This window comes from Podarcis liolepis (genome assembly GCF_965112155.1).
Source record: "Podarcis liolepis genome assembly, chromosome: 13".
NCBI classification, from domain to species: Eukaryota; Metazoa; Chordata; class Lepidosauria; order Squamata; family Lacertidae; genus Podarcis; species Podarcis liolepis.
In genome coordinates, this window is record NC_139573.1 from 48,241,433 (window position 1) to 48,263,523 (window position 22,091).

Sequence of the window (22,091 nt, forward strand, 5' to 3'; positions counted from 1 at the left end):
GGAAAGACTGGCCAGGCTCCCCAGGTAATCCAATCACGTGACCATTAACAGATAACCTGCCAGACAGGAGATAAACAACGCACTCAGATTTCTGTTGTAGACCGCCCTTTCTGTGATGTATGTATGATGTTTCTGGGGGTGGTCTTGGACTGCAGGGCGGGCAATTTAAAATGTCTATATAAGGGCGGGCACACCTTTGTTCTGGGTCCTCCTCCTTTCCTGTGTGTGAGGGGAGCACCCTGTTGCAATAGTTCAATAAAGATCAGGTTTACTAGCTGCTTTGCTTCTCAATAGTCTCTGGTTGGCCTCTGTAATTTTCTCCAACCGATGGAGAACCCTCAAAGGACTCTATAAGGGCTCTTGTGTCCCCCATAAGGGAATAAGGGCAGATTTTTGTTTATTATAAGCCTTATGACACCCACCCACCTGTGTGTTCTTTCAACCTGTAGAAATCATCTGAATTCCCCCAGAATGTGGACTTCACTGGCTTTTCGGATCCCAAGGCTAGTTCCTTAACAGAACATAGTTTGCCAGGGCAGAGCAGTAAAAATACTGCTTGGCTGGCCACTCTACAGTTAACAAGTACCTAGGATCATGTTCCCTTGTGAGTTGCTTCACTTACTCCGTTTATCACTTACTCTCAATAAATAGAAATTAGAATGAAGCAAGTGGCTCAGAGAGAAAGGGGTCTGCTGTCCCAATCAAATTCAAAGTGTGTGTGTCCCCTCCATTGCTGTATTTCATTTTTTTAAAGCAACAACAGCCAGCTGACATGGGGAATCCTTTCATAAGTCTCCAACTCCCCTTGCCTTGTTTGGTCTTGTGTCTCAAAGCTAAAATATAGATTCTACACAACAAAAAATAACTGTCCCCCATTCAACTTTGGTCTGGTGCTCAGGGGGGGAAATGACACTTACAATTAAATGTGGATTCTTCCCATGTCTCAGCAATCAATGCATGTTCTCTGGATCCCCTGCTAACTTTAGGTAATTGTCTTTTTTTTTTTAAAAAAAAAATCTTGTTCTTCAAGAGTACCTCAACCCAAGTGTATTTGTGCCTGCCTACAACGTCCCAAGTCCATGTTATATATCTTGTGATTTTGGCCGACAAATATCATGCTGAAATAAGGCTCTTTGAATAAGTGACAGGCATGCCTAAATCTCACACAGGGTCGCCATATTTCAAAAAGTAAAAACCAGATCACCCCAAAAGTTGTTGAGCTTATTTTAGACAAACCCCAAACTGCGATTTTTCGATTGGCTTTCCTAAGATCCCGGAAAAAGTGCCACATTTCGGAAATTCCCCTCCCCATGTCAATTCCGCCTTGGAAATCCCAATAATACCCAGACATATGGCAGCCCTATCAAGTCAAAAGCCTGAATGTTGTTGGGATTGTGCCCTTTTTCTAAAAAAAACAAAACACAGCAGACAAGCAGCAGATCTGCTTTTCCCATGTTCAGAGGCACTCTTTATTCCTTCGCCAGCCAAGAACCAAATTTAAGCCCTGATCTAGTGGCCAACTTACCTTGACCTCTCAGGTGCACTCAAATCCCCAGTGATCACATTCACCAAAATACTTGAAGATATAAGGGGGGTGCGACTCCTGGAAAGTCCTAACTAGACGAGATGAGCTGAAGTCAGTCTGTTTCCACAGGCTGTTTCTCAGAGGCAACGCTTCTGTTTGTACTGAGGTTGTATCCAATATCAGTGCCCAGTCGAGGCACATGGGGTCACAGTGCCATCCACAGGCACTCCAGAGGTTTACCCAATGCTTTATTGTTTGTGGTCTCCTCTACCGCTTTCTCCCGGGTTTGCCATTTCACTTACTTTCTGCACTGCAGAATAAACTTTGAAGTTCATGCTAAGACAGGCATGTCCAAAGTCTGTTTCGGGGTCCTAATCTAGTTAATTTTTTTCCTGAGGTAAAATCCCCCCAAAAGCTCAACAACTTCAATCCTAAAAAAAAAAAAAAGCCCAACAACTTTGGGGTAAAATTGTAAAGAAAGCTCAACAACTTCAAAACTTCAATCCTAAAACATGCCCAACAACTTTGGGGTAAAATCGTAGAAAAGAGCTCAACAACTTCAATCCTGAAAAAAGGTCAATGACGTTGGTCGGCCCTCATGCATGTTCACTTCATCAAATCTGGCCCTCTTTGGAAAAAAGTTTGGGCACCCCTGCTCCAAGAGGAAGGCTGAGAATCTCATTTTGGACTCTTCATCAAACTGCAAATCCTAGGCTTATTGGATATGGTGGGCAGTCTAACTGGTGCACAGTACTGTATACAGATGTCAAATGCTTTTATGCTTGACAGTCGTTCCTGAAATATGTTTTAATTAAGCTGCAGAGGAATTCCTATGCAAAAACCTAAGCTTAGGGCCATTAAGGAACAATACAGGGCCATTAGCCCTGAGTGCTCACTGGAAGGACAGATCTTGAAACTGAGGCTCCAATACTTTGGCCACCTCATGAGAAGAGAAGACTCCCTGGAAAAGACCCTGATGTTGGGAAAGATGGAGGGCACAAGGAGAAGGGGACGACAGAGGACGAGGTGGTGGGCCAGTGTTCTCGAAGCTACCAGCATGAGTTTGACCAAACTGCGGGAGGCAGTGGAAGACAGGAGTGCCTGGCGTGCTCTGGTCCAGGGGGTCACGAAGAGTCGGACACGACTAAACAACAACACAGGGCCATTAAGGGTCATTGGCAAGACAAGAGACCTGTCCTTCCCTCTTGCCCTGAGGTGTGAACAGAGATTGGGGGTTTTAAATGCTTCTTTCTCCTTCACCTTTGCTGTTGACACTTGCCACTGCATCTGAGTGACAAGACCCAGGTTGTGGACCTTCAAAAAGTTGGCATGCGGGCTTCAAGTTGTTCCTTAAAATATAACTGATTACAGTGGTACCTCAGGTTACATATGCTTCAGGTTACAGACTCCTCTAACCCAGAAATAGTGCTTCAGGTTAAGAACTTTGCTTCAGGATAAGAACAGAAATCGTGCTCCAGCGGCAGCAGGAGGCCCCATTAGCTAAAGTGGTGTTTAAGGTTAAGAACAGTTTCAGGTTAAGAACGGACCTCCGGAACGAATTAAGTACAGTGGTACCTAAGGTTACCTCAGGTTAAGTACTTAATTCGTTCCGGAGGTCTGTTCTTAACCTGAAACTGTTCTTAACCTGAAGCACGACTTTAGCTAATGGGGCCTCCCGCTGCCGCTGCGCCGCCGCCACACGATCTCTGTTCTCATCCTGAAGCAAAGTTCTTAACCCGAGGTACTATTTCTGGGTTAGCGGAGTCTGTAACCTGAAGCGTATGTAACCTGAAGTGTATGTAACCCGAGGTACCACTGTATGTCATTTTATTTCAGGAACAACTTGAAGGAATTCCAGTTCAGAAAGGCTGGCATCTCTCAGGGAGACGTTTCAAATGCCTGAGTATTTTATCTATCGGCTAGAGCAGACTTCCTCAACCTCGAGCCCTCCAGGTGTTTTTGAGACTACAATTCCCATCATCCCTGACCACTGGTCCTGCCAGCTAGGGATCGAGGGAGTTGTAGGCCAAAAACATCTGGAGGGCCGAGGTTGAGGAAGCCTGGGCTAGAGGGTGAAATAATTCGAGGAAAAGTCCCCTTAGTGTAGCTGTCAAATCCAGCCACAGATCAATGAACTAGAATAACAGTTTCGGAACTGAGAGCTTGGGCTCTGCAGCGGCTCTTGCTTTTAGTGCCAATGTCCATCTCTGGGATAAGTGGGGCAAATTAAGAAGATAATCTCTGAGCAGAAGCAGAGTGCAAGGTTTACACTGACCCCAGAACCTGGTTTTTGTTTATAAATTCCAGGGCTCAGCTCTAACTCATGAGATGCCATTTAAAAAGACCAGTCACAGAGCAGTGCTCTGTAGCTTTAATCACCCTTCCCACATTTGTGAATTAAACAGAAAGGGTACTCAGTCAAAAGATGTGATGTCCAGCTTGAGCCCCAGCAACTCCTGCGTTAGAAATTAACTACTGGAAGGGGCAGGGGCCAGCCCTATGCACACTTACCTGGAGATAGCCAGAGATAACCTACACAATTAATAAGGGTGTTCAATTAGCTAATATATCCCACTGCAAGTTGAGACAAACACAGTACAGTTTGCAGGACCAGAGCTCCTGGATCAATGCTCTTTGAAAAGAGCTCTTCTCTTGGACAAGCCAATTAGGCTAAGCTAAACAGGTGGCGCTGTGGGTTAAACCACAGAGCCTAGGACTTGCCAATCAGAAGGTCAGCGGTTCAAATCCCCGCGACGGGGTGAGCTCCTGTTGTCCGGTCCCTGCTCCTGCCAACCTAGCAGTTCGAAAGCACGTCAAGTAGATAAATAGGTACCGCTCCGGCGGGAAGGTAAATGGCGTTTCTGTGTGCTGCTCTGGTTCGCCAGAAGCGGCTTAGTCATGACCCGGAAGCTGTACGCCGGCTCCCTCAGCCAATAAAACGAGATGAGCGCCACAACCCCAGAGTCGGCCACGACTGGACCTAATGGTCAGGGGTCCCTTTACCTTTACTTTAAACAGGACTCTCATAACTAGTTCAAACCCATGACGCTCCCACCGCAAGTGAACTTTAGACAAACAAGTTAAACTTTACAGCACATCCGGCGCGAGTCAAAGAGACGCTAAGACTTGAACAAAAAGAAAGACTTTACTTTTCAGTCTTAAGATATGGCAGTTGGATGCATTTTAGTGTTTTTCCTCGTAGTATACATTAGGATTAACAGAATTCTGCAGGAATTCAAATCTTAAAATATTGGCCCTGCTTTTATTATTGGCCAGATTTTCTAAAGGTCAGGAGCAAGAGTAGATTGCACTCTTTCAAACTTAGCAAACATTGGCAGGTATGTGCGCAGCGTAGCGGGGTACACAAAAGGAGAAGGCCTTGCATCCAGCTGTTAGCATCTGCCTGAGCGGAAGACCCAGAACTGTCCCATCGATGGGTTTGGAAGCCAACCCACTTGCCCAGCCTTCAACATTCAGCGTGTGCAGTGAACGTGTAATGTGTATCTACATGAATGCCCTGAAGCGGCATTTTAGTTAATTTTTGGGCACATCACGATATACAGACAAGGCTGCCCACCCTGAGGGAGGCAGAGCAGATCATAGATATATATACATATACACACAACTCATGTGCAAAGGAAATCACAGTCCGAGGTGCCCACGAGCCGGAGAGTGTGCTGGGAGATGGCAGGGGTCCAAGGTGAGCGCAGCACAGAGCGAGCTCCCTCCATGGTTGTGCTCTTCGTTTGCGATGCCACCTTTGCTCCTCGTCTTCCTCACTGCGCTGTCTTTGAAGTTTTAGGAGCCTTGATCCTTGCTACTGTGCGAAGGTTAAAAGAGGGTTCAAGTTGCCCATTGCACCAAATGCTACAGCTTGCTGACACTCACTCACTCACACACACACACACACACACACACACTGAAGCACACATTCATAATCTCTCTCTCTCTCATGCACACACACACACACACACACACACACACACACACAGCCACTCACCCACCAATAGCGCAACCCTCAAACCCTGAGCCCAGATAATTTCATAACAGAACAGATAGAGATGCCCAAACAATGCTCAGGTCCCCAAAATCACACAGTCTGACAAAACATTATTTGTGACCCGCAAACTTGCCTTCTCCTAAGATCGACCACCTTTGGTCCCGTAAGAAGAACACCTTACCTGTTTTTGGATTTCAGTGTGCCAACAGTCAGTCCTCTCAGTGGGGACTGACGAGTGAGACGAGTGAGAAGGGAAGGAGTTTCCAACAAAGGTTAGGGGCAAGAAGGGATTTGACAGGATAGAATTGGTCCTGTTATTGTTTCATTGCCCGGCATTCCTATTTCATAAAGCTGTGGTGCTCAAATAGGAAAGGAAGGAGGATAAGGAAGGAGTACAAGGAGACAGGGGTAAGCGTGGAGTGCATCAATTATGTCTGACAGGAACGCCTTGCCATTGTAAGCTTCCAGGCAGCAAGATGGCACAGGGGGCCTTCGTTCCGCAAGAATATTGGCTCCATATAGCCACACCCAAGCCCCCAGCTCCAAAGACAGCTGACTATTCAGTTCCCTTATAGTACCATTCAGAAATCCTGCTTCTTCGGATGAGGAAAATGGCTGACTGGGTCAACCGTTGTACAAGCCAGGAGGAGAGGTGTCCCATTTGGTAGAAGGCCCAGTTGGGCTTCCCCGTATTTACTCTTACACAGACGCTTGTTGGTTTTAGCAATGTAGCCTTGAAAGCATTCAAGAGTCGGGATCTGGATCCTGCTGAATCTCATCCCTCTTATTCTCTTCCTCACCCCTTGTAGCCTTGAAAGCATTCAAGAGTTGGGATCTAGATCCTGCTGAATCTCATCCCTCTTATTCTCTTCCTCACCCCTACCTCTTCCTCACCCCTACTGAAATCTGAAAAGGCCCTACTGAGAGACACCAGCATGAGGGTGGTCTTGCATATGGCTAGGAGGTCAGATAGTTCCTGCCCAAGACTGGCCAAATTAGATGAAATGTTGAGAGATCCACATTTGGAGTTCCCCCAGTTTTTTTTTTCATGGATCCCCAAATCAGATCAGGGAAGTATTGTTGGAAGTTATTTAAAACTGCAGGCGGAGCAGCCCGTCCTCACGCAAGAGCCCACCTGCCATGGTACAACCCAGACACCATCTCAGGGAAGGCCAGGGCTTATTCTGAACCCATTGCAGGTGTTAGCAGCCTTTTCTGCCTGCTGTTGGAGGGAGGGATCTTTGCGGAGAACTGTAGAGGATTATTAGCCTCAACAAGTTACTATTCTCTTAATAGGGCTGTAATTTTCAACTGGGAGGGTTTAACATATCATTCCCTGTTTATAGAGAGGCATTTGAGTGCGAACACTCTACAGCTGCAGTAACTTCCTTTCTACTAGGGTTGGGGACCCTATGTCCCCTCAGCTATTGCTAGACTTCAGCTCCCATGGGTGCCAGCGAGCATGGCCAATGATTATGAACTGTAGTCCAACAACATCTGAAGTAAATTTAGGCTCCAAACTGAATGAGCGGTTCCCTTTTTATGGCAATGTGGTGAGCCAGCCCTGTTGAGTTTTGGAACCCCACCTGCTCCTTCTGCTGAGTGGAACAGAATTAAAAGTAGAGGCTTATTTCTCTCCAACATCACATGCGGGCGAGGCCCCACCCCGCCATCTTGGGGACAACCTGGCACCTCTGGTGGTGAGCTTGTGGACATTAAAAAGATCAAAAGGGGATCTAGCCTCCTAGTCCACCCAGGAGCAGTTTTGTGTTGCTGTGGGAAGCACCTCTCCAGGAACCAAAAAAAAAGGGGGGGCAGAGAATATTAGGACTACCGTGGCATTCATACATGTGAAAATGTGTGGAAGAAAACACACCCCAACTGTCCTCACACACCCCGAATGCTCGATTTCCACTCCACGGGAAAGGGAGCAGTGCGTCTTCCAGGCACAGAACTAGCTGAGGAGAGGAGCATTGCTGTGCCCCCGTGTTGCGTGGCTTTTTGGTGGATCCAACATGGTACATTCCTTGGTGGGATTAGCAAAGTGAGGCACGCTTGTAGACCTGTGAAGTAGCATCCCTTTTCTGGCCCTTTCCCCCAGGAAAGGTCGCGAGAAGTCGTGACATGGTGCCCTCGGCAAGGGTCATCCGTGGGGAGCTGCTCCCACAGTGCGAGGCAGTGCAGTGCACGTTGCCCCTCCAAAGGAGGGCGCTTCTCCTGCCCATGTCCGTCCAGGAGGCAATGGAAGACTTGGTGGCTTGGGATGTTGGTTATCTGCTGGCCAGGAAGAGGAAAGGAGGGCGTTTTTACCTTCCTCCCCACCCTATGGTGAGTATACAGACCCAGAGCAGCAGCACAAAGATCAGGGTTATGAGCTGGGGCTAAGCCCCTCCCGACCTGAAACACAGAAGCAAGGGGGGGGGGTAATTTTAGTGGCAAGTAAAGGAATGCAATCTAAAGTAATGGCGGTGATTCCTCAGCAAGGTTAAAAGAGCCAGATGTGTTCCCTCTCATTCATTGGTACATGACTGAAGCATCTGGAGCGGAGGTTCCCAAACTTATTTGCTCTACCACCCCTTTTACAGAAAAAAATTACTCAGCACCCCGTGGAAATCTACCTTCTTTAATCAATGGGGTGAGGACAGTGTCGCAGCTTGCCTTCCATTGGCCAAATAGGCAGACAAGCTGCGATCCATTTCCCCAGCATCATTCCTCTAGCTGTAACCTCATGAGTGAGAAGGGAAGGAGTTTCCAGCAAAGGCTAGGGGCAAGAAGGGATTTGACAGGATAGAATTGGTCCTGTTATTGTTGTTTCACTGCTCTCCACTTTCCCACAGCCTGGGTGAAGCTGAAAAGGGTTGACCCAAGCCCAGGAAAACCCCTCACCTCCAGCATGACTGCTGGATAATAATAATTTATTATTATTTATTTATCTGGCTGAGTTTCCTCAGCACCTAACCTGGCAGTAAGCATCATTATGCAACAGATGCAACATGTACAAACGGTTTTTCAAAAATGTCCTCTTTCTTTATGCTTCCACCTCCCCCCTATTTTTATTCAACGTTCCCCAATTGCACCCGAGGCTGCATTGATTTGGAGAGATGCCTTTTTGTGGTGTGCTTGCTGAACACTGAAGTCTAGGTCCCACTGTTTCATACTTTGGGATGGGAAGGAGAGATGGGAAGGACAAGACTGTTGGCGCTGGTCTTCTTAAGCATAACACCACAACTTGTTACAGTGCAGATCTGCAGACACTGACACAGAGAATACTCTTGTGTAAGTTGGGTGCCTGCGTAAATGTCATTAATACGTAGCGGAAAGCCAGCGGAGCCATTTTTCAGCTGAATGTACATTCTAACCCGTGTACAATTCACATTTGCAGTGAGTTGGTGTTGACCTTTAAAGCCCTAAATGGCCTTGGCCGAGTATACCTGAAGGAGCATCTCCATCCCCATCATTCTGCCCAGACGTTGAGGTCCTGTGCCGAGGGCCTTCTGGCGGTTCCCTCATTGTGAGAAGCAAAGCTACAGGGAACAGGGCAGGGGCCTGCTCGGTAGTGGCGCCCACCCTGTGGAACGCCCTCCCATCAGATGTCAAAGAGATAAACAACTGCCTGACATTTAGAAGACATCTTAAGGCAGCCCTGTTCAGGGAAGTTTTTAATGTGTGACATCTTAGTGTATTTTTGGTCTTTGTGGGGTACAAATTATAAATAATAATAATTATTATTAATACAGAAACGGAACTCCCAAAGTCGGTTTGAATGTCTGGCAATGCTCTGAAATGCCTTTGTGATAAATAGGATTCACCCAGCCTGTACAAAGGGGGCCTATTTTTGACATTGGGTCACCAACGAAGGCTTCACCTAACCACCATTTTCATGATTCACTGCTTCCCAACCCACAATGCTGACGCCAAGATTGTGGGGACTTCAAGCAATGCACTCTCATTGGGCCCTTTAACTGGGATGTGCAAATTCTGGCAATTCTCACACATTTTAGATCAGTGTTTCCCAAACTTGGGTCTCCAGCTGTTTTTTGGACTACAATTCCCATCATCCCTGACCACTGGTCTTGCTAGCTAGGGATGATGGGAGTTGTAGTCCCAAAACAGCTGGAGAAAGTGAAAATAGTGGAAGCGTCAGGGCAGTGGGCCCCTCTGCTGGTTTGGTGATACCAGCAAATATTAGATTTTGCCATGATAGGGGGCAGGGGTTGGCAAAGGGATTGTCTTGGGTTTTTTTTTTATTAATGCTGTTGCCATGAGCACCATTTGCCATTTTACAAATTCAAGTTGTTTTTTCCAATGCAGGTGTTATGGAAATAGGAAGAAATCAAGTTATCTTGTACCATGTACAAGATTTCTGCCACAACAGAAATTATTTGCTTCTCCCATTATGGGCCCAAGGCAGAGAATGACATCCATTTCAGAATTCTAAAACTGTTAGTAATTTACAACTGCGGTTAACACATTTCTAACAGAACAAGTCCATTGAACTTTGAGGGACTCAGGGATGAAAATCTGGTTCACTCTGCATTTTAATGCAAATATCCCTAATTCACAGGTCCAGAAACTATGCAAACAGAAGCAGAGCTACCAAATTTGAACGTTTTGTGAGGCAGTTCTCCAACTAAAAAGATTTGTATAAAAATGTGTCTATTAGGGGGCACGTATGCATCAAATCCATATATTTTAAAAACTGCAAGCAATTTTTCCTAATTTAGCATTACATTAGACAAAATAACTTTCAAAAAAATGTTTCTATTAGGAGAACTGCATGCAAAGGTTCTGACAATTTTTGAGGGAAGCTTTTTTTATATATTAAAAAAATCACTAACTGAAACAAAAATGGGTTGGACTGATTTTTTAAGACTGGGAAAATGATAAACAAAAATTGAAACTGATTCATCTATACCTCAATTTTGAATTAACATAGGATTTTATTGTTAAGCATCTACTCTTAAGCCGTTTCAGTCTAATAGGTGCAATTACCGTATTTTTCACTCTATAAGACGCACCAGACCACAAGACGCACCTAGTTTTTGGAGGAGGAAAACAAGAAAAAAAATATTCTGAATCCCAGAAGCCAGAACAGCAAGAGGGATCGCTGCGCAGTGAAAGCAGCAATCCCTCTTGCTGTTCTGGCTTCTGGGATAGCTGCGCAGCCTGCATTCGCTCCATAAGACGCACACACATTTCCCCTTACTTTTTAGGAGGGAAAAAGTGAGTCTTATAGAGCAAAAAATACGGTATCTATTTTCTAACTCTATAGAAGGGGTTATTGCTGCTAGTATGCTTTAAACAGAATAAAAATTCTCAAGGGAATATTTAATGTCTAAAATTTGCAAAAGAACAACAACCCACCACCCTAATTATTATTTTAATTTTTTGTTTTGTAATATTCTGTGGTGTATGTTGTTGGATTTAGAAACACAGGATGCAAAACAGTGAATTCAAGATCACCACCTCCACTCCTTTGACTCACAGAAATTACGTGGGTGACACTTTGCCTAACATTTATCTTCATGGCAGACAGAGAGTCACCTGCTAATTTTCTGTGCAGGGGACTCCTGTCAACTTTAAATTTAGTTTTAAGTCCATAATCATATTCTGCTTTTAAAGTACCCCTATAAAACTGAATTTGGTATACCATTTTTTAAAAACGTAGTTAACCTTTCTTTCACATATTTTATTGATTCTGTGTCTGTCAGCCACAGCTATGCAACTTGCACAAAGCTCATTCCTTTGGGAATTAGAAAGCATTCTCCGATTGTACCCTGAATTTTGACATTTTCAAAATGTTAAATTTAGGAGAGAGATATTGTGCAGCAATTATAGCACAAAAGCATGGAGACACACTGTGGGAGTGGTTGGGGAAATAATATATTGAAAACTCATTGCTACTGTAACCAAAGTGACAAATACAATCTGATTTGCAATCCCTACACACAACGTGTGGATTATTATATTTTAAAAGCCCTAGATGTCCCAAGTCCTGCATATCTCACAGAACAGTCTCCTTCCACATACTCCCCTTTGCCTGCTCTGATCAGGAGAAATCGTGGATAAGGCGCTCACTTTTCTTTCCTGGCAGCTGTGGTGCAGTAATCGTAAGACTCTGGGCTTAATGTTCATATGGATGTGTATGTGTGTGTGTGTGTGTGTGCGCGCGCGCGCTCTTTAGATCAGGGGTCCTCAAACTTTTCCAGCAGGGAGCCGGTTCATTGTCCCTCAGACCTTGTGGGGGGGCTGGACTATATTTTTTGGGGGGAAATGAACGAGGGATGATGAGCGGTGCGCAAAGGGACTCCGGAGAGGGGCTGCTTTAACTGGTGGCTGCTCAAGAGGGGTACTCAGCCAACTGCGGCCCCTGTGTCTTGTGAGCGGCAGGGGCTGGTGGCGGCGGGATGATGAGTGGCGTGTGAAAGGGCTCCGGAGAGGGGCTGCTTAAAATGGCTGCCGCTTGAGCCCTGCTGCTGCTGCTGGCACCAACAAAGCCCACCCCCCTTCCTCCTCTAGGCAGGGCAGGGAGAAGCCAGGAGGGAGGGAGGGAGGGAGGAGGCGCCGTGTGAGGGAGAGGGAGGGAAAGAACGTGCACGCTGGTTATCCATGCGCTGGTGATCCACGCAGCGATTCCCAGACTGTCCGCTAGTCGGATTTAGAAGGCAATTGGGCCCGATCCGGCCCGCGGACCTTAGTTTGCCAACCCATGTTTTAGATGGTAGTGTGCTTCACTTCACTGTATTTTGGGGGCCTTTTGCAGCATTAGCCCTTGGACCTCTACCCTAAAGTCCTGTTCCAAATGCACCACTGCCTGGCAGGGCTCCTGTGCATGACAGGGACATTCGTTCAGCAGGTGCAGTTTCACCTCTCTGTGCTGAAGGCGGCGCCTATTGAATTTCTGCCTGTCAATTAAGCCCTGCAAATAATAAAGGCAGCACCCTACACAGGGCAGATGGCAGCATCGATTCAATATCCATATAATAATAAAACTTATTTACAATGTGATATGACTACAAATTATCACACAGGTTCCGATGTGCACGCTCAAAGTTTCCTGAAAGTCCTCCCTAATAATCCAGCATGTGCCTTTGGGCATGTGCTATATTCATGTATATTCATTTGGCTCCATGATGCAAAAAAGGTGGGACAGAAATGTAAGAAAATAAATTTATATAGGCTGTGGAAGAGGGAACAAGCTTGTTTTCTCCTGCTCTTGAGGGTTCAAGTCACAAGAAAGAAGATTCGGACTAGACTTCAGGAAGAACTTTGATGGCAAGAGCTGTTTCACAGTGGTACAGTCTCCCTCGGGAGGTTATGGACTCTCCTTCCTTGGAGGTTTTTTTACTAGTGGTAGTTTGGCCACCTGTCATGGATGCTTTAGCTGAGATTTTTGCATTGCAGGGGGCTGGACTAGATAACTGCTGGGGACATAGACTCATATAATTCTTCCAACTCTACGATTCCATGAAATGAATGAACTTTGCATGTGGCCATTGGTGCATTCCTTTTTTTACTACTTGACATGTTCCATGACTGGGTGCTAGCAGTTGAAACAAGAGCCGCATTGCCACAACGTATAACATGGTGGGTTTTTTACCTCTCTCTTTGCTATGCTGAAAAGGGACGCGGGTGGCGCTGTGGGTTAAACCACAGAGCCCAGGACTTGCCGATCAGAAGGTCAGCGGTTCAAATCCCCATGACAGGGTGAGCTCCCGTTGCTCAGTCCCTGCTCCTGCGAACCTAGCAGTTCGAAAGCACGTCAAAGTGCAAGTAGATAAATAGGTACCACTCTGGCGGGAAGGTAAACGGCGTTTCCGTGCGCTGCTCTGGTTTGCCAGAAGTGGCTTAGTCATGCCGGCCACATGACCCGGACGCTGTACGCCGGCTCCCTCGGCCAATAAAGCGAGATGAGCGCCACAACCCCAGAGTCGGCCACAACTGGACCTAATGGTCAGGGGGTCCCTTTACCTTACTATGCTGAATGAAAAAGCACTTAATCACATCATTACCTTGTTCAACCTAATATGTGTGTGAATCTGTTCCAGCTCAGTCTCCACCCACAGAGGACAGTCTCCACCCCTAGCTCCCAAACTCCTGGCTCTTTTAAACTTCCAAAGAACAATGAAGCCATGAAATGAGAGGAATGCCAAGGGAGATTGCCAGGTCACATTCACAAAAATAATACACAATGGATGGACAGCAGCAGATAAGCATGGATGTGTCTCTTATAGCACACAGCAGGGGCAGATCTCTTCTCCCCATTAGGGTGGTACCAGGTTCCAAGTGATATTCATGGTTTTTCAGAAAGGGAAATCACTGAGTTGCCAGATGTGAGAGCTTGTTCCTATGTGAATGTTAATGGGCGAGGTAATCATACTGATTTAAAAGAAGACCTTATTTTGCTATCACTGGCTTTTGTGATATGTTCAAAGGTCCAAATTTGCCACCTACCATGGTAGGGAATACTAATGAGCACTTAGCCATTAGTCCTTGTAATACCTGAATACTGCAACTTAGGGTCCAGTTCTGCATACTGCTCCATACCCCTTTGAGTGCATATGGAATATTAGTATGTCAGGGTTAACTGTTCAAGCCAAGCCTTTCCTCTAACTTTTTGTTTTTTTTTAAATGCGGGGAAATTTCCTTTTTTTTTTTTTGTATAGAGGGCATTGAATCACATTAGTCCCGTCTTGCAATTCAATATGATCAAGTTGCGTTACTTTCTGTGTGCAAGAACTAGGCCTTTGTTGTTGCTTATGTCTAGGTCTATGGTAAGTTATAGCATACTACAGTGGTACCTCGGGTTAAGTAATTAATTCGTTCCGGAGGTCAGTTCTTAACCTGAAACTGTTCTTAACCTGAAGCACCACTTTAGCTAATGGGGCCTCCTGCTGCCACCGGAGCACGATTTCTGTTCTTATTCTGAAGCAAAGTTCTTAACCTGAAGCACTATTTCTGGGTTAGCGGAGTCTGTAACCTGAAGCGTATGTAACCTGAAGTGTATGTAACCTGAGGTACCACTGTACAACTTTACAAATGAATCTGCTGAAAGACCTCCTGGCTGGACCAGGTGGTGTATTTTGTTGCAATGAAGTTTTTCTAACTGTGTGGGTCCTGACGAGACCCATATTTATATAAGGTTTACATTCTATACATGGCAGGCAGAGAAGTCCGAGCCGTACACAGAATATTTAGGCTAACTCACAGCCAATGTCCATACAGTTGCACACAAGTAAACCCAGCACCCGTGAGTTAAGATGTTCCTTTTTCAAAAAATGGCAGCAAAGAATTGCTTGAGTGGGTCCTCTCTACTCTGGCTGTACACAACACAGGCTGTATTCACACTATAACTTTAAAACACACTAAAAGCACATTTCCCCCCATTTAAGAATTCTAGGTACTATAATTTACCCCTCACAGAGTTACAATTTCTAGCAACCCTTAACAGACTAGTGCCCAGATTTCTTTCAGGGGAAGAATATGCTTGAAAGGTATAGCATGTGCAAATTTGGTTGTATGGTTTTATCATTCCCCCAACCTCATCCCTATAAAAGCAGCCACTTGAGAACAGGAGTTTTGAGGGTTGCCTTAATGGAGCTTCTTAACTGGCCATTTTCCTATTCAAAATGGCCCTCCCCTGGCTGTTTCTGCCACACAGGATAACCATATACCGTATTTTTTGCTCTATAAGACTCACTTCCCCCCCTAAAAAGTTAGGGGAAATGTGTGTTACGTCTTATGGAGCGAATGCAGGCTGTGCAGCTATCCCAGAAGCCAGAACAGCAAGAGGGATTGCTGCTTTCACTGCGCAGCGATCCCTCTTGCTGTTCTGGCTTCTGAGATTCAGATTTATTTTTTTCTTATTTTCCTCCTCCAAAAACTAGGTGCGTCTTGTGGTCTGGTGCGTCTTATAGAGCGAAAAATACGGTATATTTCCCTTACAAGTGGAAACATCCCAGAGGCACAGGAAGCAATGTTGAGCAGGAAAGCACCTGAGCAGTTTCCTTTGAAGCCTCCAGGGCTACTCTGGGTCAGAAACTACCACTGAAATACTACTAATGGAGCATTGCATGTTATGGGGGCCTCAGGTCAAACCGAATGCTTCATGTATTGAGGGAGGGGACACACAAAAGGCCCTGGTCCCCATATCCCACAGGTAATTATATACTTGGGGCAGGTGTGTATGCACAAACACAGATATCTATATGGGTAGTAAAACGTGTGTGTGAAGTTCATTGCTACAGCATTGGGCCTCGGGGCCCCTGGGTTTAAATATCTGCTACTCACAGACTGCTTTAGTCAAGTTGCACTCTCTTGGCCTCAGTTTCTCCAGGAATAATGGTTTATCTTGTAGGTTTATTGGGCGGGTTTAATATCTCAGGGCTGCAAATACTCAGTATAATATGCGAGGGCCTGTATGTGTGCTAAAATATGGCGCATATCCTTTCATTTAACAGAATGGGGGGAGCACAGAAAATACAGTGGTTGGTTTACATGTAATGGTGAGGTGGAGAGGTCAACACAGGGTTTCCTGAAAGTAGAGCCCTTTTTCCCATGTCAGAACAAACACAGTTCATGATAAATACCTGCTTTCACCATGAGGGCCTGCTCAAAATGAGAACTCCTCACAGTGAAACCAAGGGGGGTAAAATCCTCTCAGGGGGACTTTACCACATCAGATAAGGAAAGGTAACATGTCAAAACGTGGGCCTTAGAGACCAAGGGCCAAGGTTAACATCAAGCACCTCAACATTATCATCCAATATTTGAGAGCAGGGTCTGTTGATGTGTTAGATGGCTGAATCCTTACAATCAAGGGAGAAGAAGCCCAGATGCGTTTTGCTTATTGCCCAAAGGCCCTCCTCCCGCAAGCCAACTAAGGAATGGAGAGCAAAGCGTTGCTGATGCCGGCACTGATGGATGCGTGGAGAGAAGCGATGGCGCAGATGAGATCTTCTTGGTCGAGAGGGGCCTCCGCAAGAGAGCTGGTTCAGCCACCCACATGATCATTGCAAGCGGGGAGTGCGGGATGAAGGCGATGCGGAGGATGGGATGGAGGGGATGAGCGATGAAGGGGGTGGCGGCAAGGGGTGGTGCTTAGATGCCCTGCTGAGCCGGATCATACCTTCCTCTGCGAATGTTCCTTTGCAAGCCGAGGAGAGAGAAGGAAAGAGAGAGAGGGGGACGGGGGTTAGCAGGTCACTTCAGCTGGGTACACCGTGGCCTAACTGCCTCAAGTCTTCGTGCCGCATGCCATGGTCGGTAATGCAAAACCCAGCCACGCATGCAACATCTTCCTTACCATCCAGGACAGCTTTTGTGCAGAGATCTACCACCACTATTCTTCTTAGCTGACATAGCTCCTGCCGGAACTTTAAAAGGGCCTTGGGAAGGCCAAGAAAGGAGGAACAGATTTGCCGGGATCTCCCCTGCAGCACACAAGTTAGTCGCACAAGGGCCTCAAGTACAAAGTCAATGTTTGTGCTGAATTTCTAATATTGGGTATGAGCTTCTTAAAGCATGTTTCTAGCCCTCAGAAGCAAGTTAAAGGAGCACCTTAAAAACAGGTAGCAATTGGAGAACAGAAGAAATGTGATCAAAGCTGCCACTATATTAAGGAGAGGGGATTTCCCACACAGCAAAGGTTTTATGGTTTCCTTCAGCCTCGTGCTATTGGGCCCTCTGCTGAGGCACACCCTTTTCTTTTTCTTACCACCTTCACCCCATAGTTCTAGTAAGGAAAGAATCCGAATATGACCACCAACCCTTTCCTCAAAGCACATTTTGATCATCTCATGGCATATTCTCCTTTAAAAAAAGAAAAGCTCCGAAAAACAACAATTCAAAATGCTTGAGAAGTATATAACCGAGGAATGTGTTAGAGAGAGACTTGAAGGTGCTCGTAATTCCAGAGAAGAAATTGCAGACCTGGGGAGAAGGTGGTCAGCTATTTTAGCTAGAAACCAGAGGGCCAAGAGGGCGTTCCACCCCTCCCCATTCTCTCCCTCATCCCAGCGTCCAGAACAGCAGTTTGGCTGGGTCTGTTGTGCCTTGCTTTCCAATGCAGTAGTGTAGACAGGCAGGCGCATACAACATACAAATATCAGCAATTATTTTTGTGGGTGGGGGAGATTTGGGGTGGGGGTTTGAGTGGGTTACAGTTCACTTTGTAGGAGCCAACTCTGAGGTCCCTGCAGCTCGTGCCTTCGGAAGTTGCTTAGTAGAAGATGGCACCTGCCACAAGTTTCCGGACTCTATTGTCCTCCATCCCACCTCCATGCCAACACCCCCTCCCTCCAGCCACCATCTCCTTAAAGCCAGTATTTTGAGTCATGCGACTGTTATTTCAGACACTCCTCTTTCACTCATGCAAGTGTCAGTCCATGCAGAACATCAAACAGGGAGCCTGGTGTGGATCAGAGAGGAAGAGTGTGACTCCCCAATACATTCTTTGTTTACCCCAACACCACCAGCAGCCCCCCCCCCCGGTCAGCCCACCTCCTGAATGCTGCCATTAACCCCCAGTCCCCAATGCTGAATAACTGCTTCCCCCCAAACAGCCCCACCCTCCCAAAGCAGACAGTGATCTGTAGCTAAGCCCATGTCTAGATGACCTAACGCCAAGTGACCCTTCTACCCAAAGCAAAACCACAGGGTGCTGGACCCACAAATTTCCCCCGCAGTAATATGCTGCAGGTCAACTGGGTGAAAAAGCCCGGTTTGTTAGGTGAGAGGGCAATGGACAGAGGTTAAAGAGGATGCGAAGACCCCAATTCAGAGCAATGCTGGTGGCAGTTAAAGGTGTGCAGGTACATACACTCCTAAGACAGATTTTTAAGAACTCGGGTGCAGTGGTGTAGCGTGGGGGGTGCAGGGGGGCCTGGCCGCACCGGGCGCAACATCTGGGGGTTAGGGTTAGGGGGCGCAAATCCACAGGTTAGGGGGCGCAAATCCATGGGTTAGGGGGCGCAAATTACTTGCCTTGCCCCGGGTGCTGACAACCCACGCTACGCCACTGCTCAGGTGGGAGATGACAGCACTTACAGCCCTCCCAAACTCCTACAAGCCCATGTTCATGCGGGGGCAGGACACAGATCCTGCTCCAGCTGCTGCAAGTACAGGCAAACTGCCTGAAATGGTTCAGGATGGAAAGCTAATGGCATATCAAAAGCTGCAATTGTACCAGTGTACCCCAGCCCGGTAACCGATTCCATTTGAAAGCTCCCTAAGACCAATTCATATTCTGCCTTTACAGGTGGCAAAGTAACACCGGAAAGCAATTTTAACACATCATACATGGTGAACGTTTTGTTCTGGTGTGCCCCCATGCATCAGGAGCTGGGCTTCACCACATCAGTCCGCCCCCATCCCCACCACTCCCAGTGTGGCTCTCTACACAAGAGGGTGCCTTCCGTTCTCCATAACATGCGCCGTGCAAAATGCATTGAGGGTTAAAGAGTAAGTCTGACAAGTGGGCTCAGGAGCAGACCTGAAATGCTCTCTAAAGTTGCGGCCACAACTGGGCTGGAGGTGGAGTCAAAAAGGCCTCCATCAATTGATATTCTCCGAGGCTTGGTGCCTTTCTCTGCTTTCCCTTAGCCTGCAGCCCAGGCTTGTCACATTTCCCTGCTGCAGCCAACCCCTATCTGTCTGAGGGTGGATACAGACTACCAGTCGGCACCCCATTTTGCATGGCAATAATCCCATGTGCAAACCTTCCTTTGCCACCCTTCCCCTTGCACCGAAGGCTACTTCCTGGGATGGTTGAGGAGTCTTCTGAAGGGCAGGGGAGGAATCTTAACCAGGCTCTCAGATCAATCCCCGGCTCCTCCTTTTCTGACTGAAGGTTCTGCAGAGAAGGAACTGGCCACAGGGTGTCGATCCATCAGGTAAGACCGATCCCTGTCTCCAGTCCAGGCAAATGTCCGGACCACCCCCAGGAATGCGCCGTCCCTTCCCTACACTACCAAGTGAAGGAGTTAGCAAGTGGCCTTTCCACAACAACGCCACCGGAAAACCGTGGTCGTATGAATCCACCCTGAGAAAAACGGCAAAAGCTGAACTTGGTAGGGGGGTGGGACATGCCTCAGCTCAACGCCCCCCCCCTTCCCCAGAGCTGAGTGCAGGCACCAAAGGAGCTCACTACAAAGGGCACCTGGAGCAGAACATGCGAGAGAGCTCCCCCCCAGGCAAAACAGTGCAGGGGAGCACTATTTGAACGGCACAGCATGCGCAAGTCCACGCTGCTTACTTAAATCCCCATCCGGTGCCTCCCAGGACGATAGCCGCCACCAGGATTGCTCCAGCGATGGAGCCAATGATGATGTTGGTTCCGCTGGGACCTGCAGAGGAAGAGGGGACAAATATATATATATACGTATTGTGAGGTTACAACCATAGGTGAATGGCAGAACATTTGCCTTGCATATAGAAGGTCCTCATTTAAATCACCAGCATCTCCAAGTAGAGCTGGGAGAGTCCTCAGTCTGAAATCCAGGAGATATGCTGCCAATCTGTGTAGACAATACTGAGCTAGATGGACTAATGTTCAGATTCAGTATAAGGCAGCTTCCTCCCCATGTTCCTATGAAAAGGGGAGGTCCAACAATATGGGTACTTGACTGACAGAGCCCGGATTAGGTAGGGCCTGAATTAGAAAGAGGGGGCAGCCAGTCTGACCTGATAAGAGAGAAATGCAGGCTTAAAGAAAACGGTGGGTGTAAGAACGCTTGGCTTTAATCTGAGCATTGAGATTGACAAGCAAAATAAGAGGTGGCTTTCAAAGAACTGAAGCTGCATGATTCTGGGACAGTCTTCCAAAAACAGCTGTGGGAGAAAAGAACCGGAGTGATGACCTCCTTCTACGGGTCAACAATAGAAAGTGTCCTTTCATACTGCATCACGGTGTGGTATGCTAGTTTGACATCATCTGATAGGAAGTGCCTACAGAGGGTGGCGAATACAGCACAAGGTATTATGGGCTGTCCCGTGAATCCACTGGATGAAATAGCAGAAGAACGTTGCCTCAGGAGAGTGAGGAAAATTCTCAGGGATGATTCACACCCTGGCCGGCACTTTCTTGATCTCTTGCCCTCAGGCAGAAGATATAGAAGCATGACTAGTCACACCAACAGGGTAAAGAACAGCTTCTATCCGTGGGCTGTTAGGCTGCTGAATGAAAAGATAACAACAGGGCAACTGACTTTCGGGTTTGGTGGGTGTGCATCAGTAAACGAGGGGAATTGAGACTAAGAGAGCTGAGTGGGGGGTGCTCGTGTAATCTCGCTGTTTACAAGTTGTACAAGTGACAATAAAGTATTTCAATTTCAATATGTACTCAGGTTTCTCCCAAAGGTTTGATGTTTTTGTATTCCTCCCTAGAATGTGATAAATAAAACAAGGCATGTGGAAGCCAACAGCAGATTCGAGAAAGTGCTTTGGGATCTTCAGAGAGAACACAGAGGAGGGTCTCTGCTATGACCTCATGTTGGTCTAAGGACCACCACATTTGCAATTTTGATTTGCAAGTGCATGAGGTAAGTTTCTGGTCACCTTTAAGAGAATCTCGACCTGCAAACTTACCCTTGTACTTTTCTGTCTCCCCTGTGGGCTTTGGATCTGGGATGGGGTCATAGACACTGCAGTCCTTTCCTGTCCAGTCAGGATAGCAGATGCATTGGCCCTCATTGCTGCAGACCTATAACCAACAAAGAAGCTGCATGCTTTGGTCCTTGAAGATGTTCTTCTGATGTTTGGTTAGTATCCTAAAAATGCCCGCTTGGGCTGCTTTCGGAAGAAGCAAGTTGCTTTCCCCTATGGTAGCGTGGACACAGTTACAAGATGAAAGGGGGAAAACAAATTTAAATCCCCCAACCACATTAAAAAAGAAGCCAAAGCATTGTTTTCTAGCCTTTTCCCCCATGGCGGGGAGAGACCATTTCTGAATGAGATTATTCTCAAATAAATTAAATGCATCCATCACTTTCGATTTTGCCATCATGTAATACACCATATTACACTCATAGAACGTAATTATTAAACGTATGGACTGGGTCATGATGACATCCATTTTGATCCATACTTTCCAACTTCAGAAAAGGCTAAAGGAGGCTCCCTCTCAACCCTCCAGTTTCAAAATCATTGTCCTCAAGACTTGGCCCCTGGAGGAAACTGGAGCAGATGGCTCAATAGTTGCCTCTGTGCAGACCGTACTGCTAAGCATATGCTAAGAGCAAGGCACTTGTTCGCAAGTTGTACCCCGTGGTCAAAGCAGATCTGGCCACCCCAGCTGCCTGGACAGGTGCTGAAGTTAAAGGCGGATACAGGAAGGCATTTGTGGTCAAGACACAGCATGCTGGGTCCACAGGGCGTCCCGTCTTCCACGTAGCTCACATCCGTGCCATCTACAAGCTGAACATGGCCGCCCCTAGGAGAGGAAAAGAATAGTTCCACTGTGTGGGTGGAATACTTCATTGCTCCCACACATGAAAGAGACAAGGCTCTATAATTACAATGCTGATGGAGATAATGGGGGAGGGAGAGGAGCCTACCAGCAACTTCTTT

General features: G+C 46.8%; 2 protein-coding genes across 7 annotated transcripts in view; both read right to left on the reverse strand.

Annotated features, from left to right (window-relative positions):
* Positions 1-1,662, reverse strand: part of SCN4A (sodium voltage-gated channel alpha subunit 4) — a 107,271-nt gene extending 105,609 nt beyond the window's left edge. Inside the window, exon 1 of the mRNA XM_083470421.1 lies at positions 1,526-1,662. The gene's annotated coding sequence lies outside the window, so the exon portion shown is untranslated. The remainder of the gene's footprint in view (positions 1-1,525) is intronic.
* Positions 1,663-4,651: 2,989 nt separating this feature from the next.
* Positions 4,652-22,091, reverse strand: part of ADAM11 (ADAM metallopeptidase domain 11) — an 84,104-nt gene continuing 66,664 nt past the window's right edge. For 3 of the 6 annotated variants that reach the window (XM_083470448.1, XM_083470447.1, XM_083470452.1), the window contains 4 exons: positions 21,786-21,954; positions 21,111-21,225; positions 19,780-19,870; positions 14,587-16,671 (listed from right to left, as the gene is read on the reverse strand). In XM_083470448.1, coding sequence (XP_083326574.1) covers positions 16,626-16,671; positions 19,780-19,870; positions 21,111-21,225; positions 21,786-21,954 — 421 coding nt within the window. In that variant the 3' untranslated portion in view covers positions 14,587-16,625. Of the gene's footprint in view, positions 5,346-6,335; positions 7,923-14,586; positions 16,672-19,779; positions 19,871-21,110; positions 21,226-21,785; positions 21,955-22,091 lie in introns of those variants that run through there. The other 3 variants (XM_083470449.1, XM_083470451.1, XM_083470450.1) reach the window with 3 other exon arrangements.